This window comes from Sorex araneus, chromosome 5 (assembly GCF_027595985.1).
Source record: "Sorex araneus isolate mSorAra2 chromosome 5, mSorAra2.pri, whole genome shotgun sequence".
In the NCBI taxonomy this organism is placed as follows: Eukaryota; Metazoa; Chordata; class Mammalia; order Eulipotyphla; family Soricidae; genus Sorex; species Sorex araneus.
Genome location: NC_073306.1, coordinates 138,960,185 through 138,967,143, shown reverse-complemented (window position 1 = coordinate 138,967,143; position 6,959 = coordinate 138,960,185). Strand labels below are relative to the sequence as shown.

Here is a 6,959-nt window from a genome sequence, read left to right as displayed (position 1 = left end):
AGGGGAACTGGCTGGGAAACACCGCGGCTTCGCACACAGGCCCCCGGCGCCCCCTGCTGGGAACAGCCCGAAACAACCGCAACGTTCAGCACGAAGTCGAGCGACGGGGCTTAGGAGGAAAGGCCGTGAGAGCCGGGCCAGGGTCCCGAAAGCCGAGAGCTCCCCAGGCTGGGGTCCGGAGACGGGTGTCCCCACGCTGACGAACACCCGCGCCCGCGGCCGGGACGTCCCTGTCTCGCTCCAGCCCAGGCCTCAGCCTGGAGGCAGTGCCCAGGGGTGAGGCTCTGGGGGCCCAGGCACGTGACTGTGCCCCCACACACCGTGAGCACTGTCCCCCGAGACGGCCCATGGGACCCAGCATCCCCCAATACCCCCCAACATCCCACCCCCCCAGGACCCCCGACGCCAGGGGCCCTGCTCACACCCGCGCCCGCCCCTCCCTCTCCCTGAGAGGTGACCGAGAGGCGTGTGCAGAACAGGCAGGCAGGGGTGTGGCTGCTGGGCTCAGGGCTCAGCCAGGACGGGCCGAGACAGCCCGGCAGGGCCTCGCGCTGAGCCCCCTGCAGAACAGGGTCCTTCATGGGACACGAGACACGAGACACGCGGGCCAAGAAGCCCCCCACACTGCAACGCCCGTGGGCACGGAGCACTGGGGAGCGAGGAGGCAGGGGCAGAGCCCCGGGGCCCACGGTGGCGGGTCGGCACACGCGCCCCAGTTGCGCGTCACTCCTGCACGCTCAGTGACGCCAGTAACCCCCCAGAGCCCTCCGCCGCGCAGACCCGCCCCCGGGGGCAAAGGCCACGCTGTGCCCATGGCCAGCAGCAAACAGGCCGGGACGCCCCAGCCCCGAGAGCGGAGAGGACGGGCTGGACGCCAGCCGGGCGCGGAGGGAGGCCGCTCATGCCCCAGCGGCCAGACGGGGCGTCCGAACGGGAACTCAGAGGCGCCGGGCGGAACCCCCCCCCGCCGTCATCCCAGTCGTGGAGTGGACATGAAATAGCATCCCGAGCACTGTCCTCGCCACCCCCCATTCCGCCCTGGGCAGGAGCCGCCCCGCCGAGGAAGGCCCGAGAGGCCCAGGGCTGTCTGTTAGTGACCCTCTGGGCAGTGGGGCGGGGCCGGAGCACGAGGACCCAGAGGTCGGGGCGCCTGGAGGCCGGGCCGCGCTGGGGGCTTGGCGTGGGCCTGGTGGCTTGTGGGGCTCCGAGAACCCACACCCAGGCCAGAGACACACGAGCCGAGGGAAGGGCAGCTGCAGGCCGGGCGGACCCCGGGCCCGCCTCTGTCCGACCACCGAGGAGACACTCGTCTGGGGGTGAGGGAGGGGTGGGGGGCACGGTGGGGGGCACGGTGGGGTTCAGCCCCGATAGTGCCGGGGACCAGCATCACAGGGGGCTGGACTCCGCTCGGCCCAGGCGTCCAGCTTCCGGCCGGAGTCACAGTTCCCTGAGCCCGCCCGGAGCAAGGGCAACCCCTGCATGGGACAAGACCACCGGGAGCTCCCCCTCCCACCGGGATGCACCCCCCCCTGCCGTCACGCGTCAGTTTGTGAGCAGCGGGTGACCTGGGGAGGGGCGGGGGCCGTGGGGAGAGCAGGTGGGAGTCGGGGAGGCCGTGTGCACTGTCCCCAGGCTGTCCCCCAGGTGGGGGCCCCCAGGCCCCCCTCCCAGCCTGCTCTGGGGCTGTGGCCTGCACCCAGACTTCCTCCAGGCCCAGCGGCCCCCGGCCCTCCCGTTCTGCCGGGGCATCTGGGGGGTCTCAGGGCGGGCAGGGGCCCAGTTCCCAGGGACACAGAGAGGGGTCGGAGGGCAGGGACGGGCCTGGGGTGTTTGTCAGGCACTCATGACCCGCCCCCACCCCTCCCCTGCCAGCCAGGGAGGGTCATCAGGGTTTACCCCAGCGGGGGCTCAGGGCGGTGTCTTGGGGCACCCCCTGCCTGCTGGGACCCAGAGCCCGGCCAGAGAAACAAGCCCTGACCCCTGGCCCCCTGGGACACAGCAGCTGGGCCGGGTCACCATAGCGGGCTCAGGCCTCGCCCTTCCAAGTGACTCTTTAAAATGGGGTCCAGAGAAATAGGACGGAAGTCACAGCTTGCCTCACACGCGTCCACCCCAGGGCCCTCCCCGGCACCCGGAGGCGTGACTCCAAGCACGGGGCCAACAGCTGGACCCGAGCACTGCTGGGGAGTCCCCGAATCCAGCAGACCCAGAGTTTAGCACTAAACGAGCAGCAGCCTGAGGGGACCACAGGGCAGCCCCCGCCCCCGCCCCCAGAGCTGCCCCCAACTGGCGGGCGGACGCGAGGATCCGGCTCCAGTACCGGCCTCAGGACCCCCAGCCCTGCTCCAGCCCGCACTGGGCCCCACCCGACCCTCGGGCGCGAGCGCCCTCCACTCCCTGGAACGCGGCTCCCCAAACCCACGGGGCCTCCTGCCCCTGCCCGCCTGAAAGCTGCGGCTGGGGGTCAGCTGGGGCGCGGGGGTCTCCCTCACACGGCCCCTCCCGTCCAGCCCCCTCTCTGGCTCTGCAGCCGCGGATCTTCTCTTAAAACGCGGCCTCGGTTTCCCCACCAGAGTCCTGCGCGGGCCCCGCCCACAGCGCGCAGCCAGCCCGGCCACGGCCACGCAGGTGCCGCCACCTCGGCTGCCCGCGGCTGGCACGGGCTGGCACGGGCACGGCGAAAGTGGGTCAGCAGCGACCAGCCCGCCAGCGCGCGCTCCGCGGGAGCCTCAGGCCTATTTTAAACCCGCTGCAGCGGCCACTGCACCGACTGGGCCTGGCCAAGCCCCCCGTGCCGTGTCCACGCGGGAGCGCTTCCCCTCCGGGCAGCCGGGTCCCCCTCTCGCTCACAGAGCCGGGCCTGGCAGTGCTCCCTTCAGCACGGGCCTCAGATGCTCAAGCCCAGGAAGGCACTTTGGGCTCTGCAGACAGTGCTCCTGGGAGGGGCCCTCCCTTCTGGAGCCCGTGAGCCCGGGATGGGGGCGGGCAGTACCTCCCCAGACATTCTGGGGTCTCTAGCGGGTGCGGTGGCTTCTCCCCACTAGCCGCCGGGCACCCCGAAATTGCAACAAGCAAAACCCCATGGAGGGGAGGGGGCGCGGGTATTGGCCCTGGGCAATCACAGAGGGTCCCGGGTGTCACTGGGGTCACCGGGGAGACAGTTCCCAGAGGGTCTGAGGGTCCTGCCTCTCCCCGCCCCCAGCCCCTCCCCCTCCCGGGTGTCCTTGCGGGACACCCCCCAGGTCCCGCAGCCACGTGGCTGTGCCCAGGAAGGTGGGGAGGGGCCACCTGACCGCAGCCGCACCCGGTGCTCAGACAGGGGGACCCCGGAACCCCGCGGGCGCCGTGCCGGGCGCTGGGGACAGTCCAGGCGCGCGGCCCCGCCCACCCCCGCCTCCCGCCCCCCTCCCGCCCCACTTACCTCGCGCCCGGCCGGGGGCGGCGGCGTCCCGGGTCCCGCGGGCGAAGGCGCGCAGCAGGGAGCGCACCGGCCCCGGGCGGCGCATCCCCGCGCGCGCCGCGTCCCGGGGACCAGCCGCGCCGCGCGGCCCGGGCGGGGCTTCCAGCGGGCCCGGCCCCTCCACGGGCGGGGGCCGGCGGTGACCTTGATTCGGAGCGCGGGGACCGGAGGGGCGTCACGGGGCGGGGAGGGCGGCCGGGCCCTGCGCGGCGGCCGGGTCGGGCGCGAGCGGGCGGAGCGGCCGCTTCTCCCGCGAACACGGTCCGACACCTGCCGGGCCCGCGCCGCGCTCGGAGGGCACCTGGGCGGGAGCCCCGCGCCGTCCTCTCCGCGCCGTCAGCCACGCCCCCCAAGACTGGAGCAGGGACGGGGTACTCACAGAATGCTCCCCTGGGCAGGACGCAGTGCTCACAGGGCGCTCCCACAGAATGCTCCCCTGGGCAGGACGCAGTGCTCACAGGGTGCTCCCCTGGGCAGGATGCAGTGCTCACAGGGCGCTCCCCTGGGCAGGATGCAGTGCTCACAGGGTGCTCCCCTGGGCAGGATGTAGTGCTCACAGAACACTCCCCTGGACAGGATGCAGTGCTCACAGGGCGCTCCCCTTGGCAGGATGCAGTGCTCACAGAGTGCTCCCCTGGGCAAGATGCAGTGCTCACAGAGCGCTCCCCTGGGCAGGATGCAGTGCTCACAGAGCGCTCCCCTGGGCAGGATGCAGTGCTCACAGGGTGCTCCCCTAGGCAGGATGCAGTGCTCATAGAGTGCTCCCCTGGGCTAGACTCAGGGTGCCCAGCCCCAGGCAGGCTGCAGGGGAGCCTCCAAGGCCCCTCCAAGGCCAGCAGGGGAGCCCAGGTCAGCCCCTGGGAGTGGCCACAGAGCCGGGGGCGTCAGACCAGCCCTGGACAGCCTTGGTGGTCCCGTCCCCCAACCCCCGCCCCCCCGGGATCAGTCCACCCGCCTGTCTCTCCCCGACACACCTGCCCTGTCCCTCCACCCCTCCCTCCTGCCTGCCCTCTGCCTCTCGGGAGCGGGGGACCAGAACCGACCCCCCCAGAGCGCCCGACCCGTCCCAGCTGGGATAGGCCCTGGGCCTGTGAGTTCCAACCTCTGAGCCGGGGTCCCGGGGCCGCGCCCTCAGCTGGCGTGTGGCGTGTCCACCTGCTTTCCGAGCACCCGGGGGCCCCCACGGCAGGCCGGGCACTCCTGCTGGGCCCGTGTCGGGCTGGGCCCGAGCGGCCACCAGCCCGGGACAGAGGCCGGAGCATCGCGCTCCTGGTCGGGCCGGGACCGAGCACGCCTGTGCGGGGCTGAGGCTCCCCCCCGCCCCTCCCCGTCCCGAGGCCTCCAGGCCACCGGGGAGGGCGTCCACCTCGTCACAGACTGACCGAGGGACCACGTCTGCGGCTGCGCCCCGGGAGGGACCGAGCTGGGCCAGAACGGGCAGAGACTCGCCAAGTCGCACCCACTCCAGGTCTGAACCTCAGACCCAAACCGGACCCGAGCAGGAAGGGGCAGCTCTGGGCTGCCGGCCCGGGCCTTGCGGGTGGGAGCGAGGGGGCGGCACGAGGCAGGGGTGGCAGCGACCCTCCCTGGGAGCCCCCCGAGTGGGGCCCTGAGCGGGTCGTCACTTCCAGGGCGCAGAGACCCCCGACAGGTGGGACGTGCCCGTGGCTGCGGGTGGCGGGTGGAAGGTTCTAGTCTCTGGCGGGCGGGAAGCGGCTCCCTTGGAGGAGAGCTTGGGGGTCTCACGGCGAAGCCCCCCACGTTCATCCCGAGACGCCCTCAGAGCTCAGGCATAGCCTGTGCCCGGCCTCACGGGTGGGGTCTGCACGGTGGGCGCCAGGCGTGGCAGCGGCGGGGGCACATGCCCCCCCACCCGCTGTGGGAGCTGGGTTCGAGGAGCCGCAGAGCCGGAGGAGGAGCAGAGGGTGGAGGGAGGAGGGAGCCACCCCCGCCCCAAGCTTTCCTGGAAACCTGGACGCCGGGCGGGGCAGAGGCTGAGGAGTCTCTGGGCCTCTAGAGATGGGCCCGCCCTGGCTGTGGGTTCCCCCCTCCCCGACTCCTGCCCCCCACCCCCACCCCCGCCCACCCCGCCCCGCCCTGAAGCCCGCAGGCTGCAGAGGGCCGGGGCCGAGGGTCTCTGGGAACTGGAAACGGGGGTCCCCGGGCCCCGAAGCTCTCGGGCCTCCCAGGGTGCCCCAGCGTGCCGGGTCGGCCACAGGGTCCGGGGCAGGGGCGGTGCCCTGGCCTGGCCGCTGGACAGGCTCCCTCCGGCCCTCCCGGCTCTGCAGACCGTGGCCCAGGGTTCGGGTCTCTAGCACAGGGCGGTCGCCGTCGGCCGGGGGTGCTCCCTGTGGACACCCCAAACGGACCCCGAGCCCCGAGCAGCCATGCCCCCCAGGGACCCCCGAGCCCTGACCTGCCTGGGCCCCTCCCGGGGCGGTGCCAGGGAGCCCAGCTCGGTACCAGCACGGGACCGGGGCTGGGGCTCACCCTCGGCTGCTTGGGTCCGAGGGGCCTGGGCCGTGCTCGGGTGAGCTCAAACCCGGGCCTTGGCCGGCCTTCTCCCAGCCGCCTCACTGGACACTCCGGCCCCCTGCCCGGCCCTCAGCACGGGCTGCTGTGTCCAGCCGGCCGGAGGCCCCCCACGCCCCCCCCAGGCTGACACCCACCTGCCCCTCACTGGGCCGTTCGCTTTGCTTTAGCCCTTTATGCCGCCCCGAGGCGCCTCCCCGCGGGGCCCCACACCCGAGGCTAAAGCCAGACAGTGCTCAGGAGCCTTTGCTGGGCTCTCGGCCGGGCAGCACCTGTCTGCATGGACAGTGAGAGAGGCCCAGCAGGCTGCCGCTGGCCGCACACGCCTCAGTGCCGCCATCTCCGGCCCCTCTGCCCTCTGCCCCCGCAGAGCGCCTCACCCCGTCCCCCTGCCCTGCCCACCTGGGGGCACCATTGCCCTGGCGTCCTGCTGCGTCTCTGAGTGCAGCTGCTTCCTTTCCACTCTGGTTTGGGGGCGGCGGCCTGGGGCACCCTGTGACCTGCCTCCGCTCAGAAGGGTCCACCGAGGCCATGGGTACCCCTGGTTCTGGGGCTGGTGGTTCAGTGCCGGGGGGGGGGGCCCAGGGTGCCTGGGCAGTGCTGGGCCTCTGGCCGTCCCCAGGCCGCAGCTGGAGGTGCCCAGGGCAGGGCTGCGCGCGGCGGAGGCTCCGGCCATGTCCACCGCCCTGGGGCTGCCTCTCCCCCCACCCCCCGCTGTCTATTATCCCTTCAGTTTCTGTTTTAGAAACCAGGGAAGCAGGAGGCCAACGCGGCAGGACAGCGGGCGGGCGCGGCCTCGCTGAGCTGACCAGGGTCAACCCCACCAGGAGTGACCCCTGAGTGCAGGGCCAGGTGTGGCCCCCAGACAAGCCACAAAACCAAGACGCGAGCCGCAGACTCCACAGGCAGCACTGGGGGGGGCGGGGGGCGGCACTGGGGGGGCAGAGCCCGGACGGGAGGGACCCCT

General features: G+C 73.0%; 1 protein-coding gene across 1 annotated transcript in view; it reads right to left on the bottom strand.

The window, feature by feature from the left end:
* PHACTR3 (phosphatase and actin regulator 3) overlaps positions 1–3,528 on the bottom strand; it is an 81,140-nt gene extending 77,612 nt beyond the window's left edge. The window contains exon 1 of the mRNA XM_055137387.1: positions 3,422–3,528. Within this exon, the coding sequence (XP_054993362.1) occupies positions 3,422–3,506 (85 nt within the window). The 5' untranslated portion in view covers positions 3,507–3,528. The remainder of the gene's footprint in view (positions 1–3,421) is intronic.
* Positions 3,529–6,959: the final 3,431 nt, after the last annotated feature.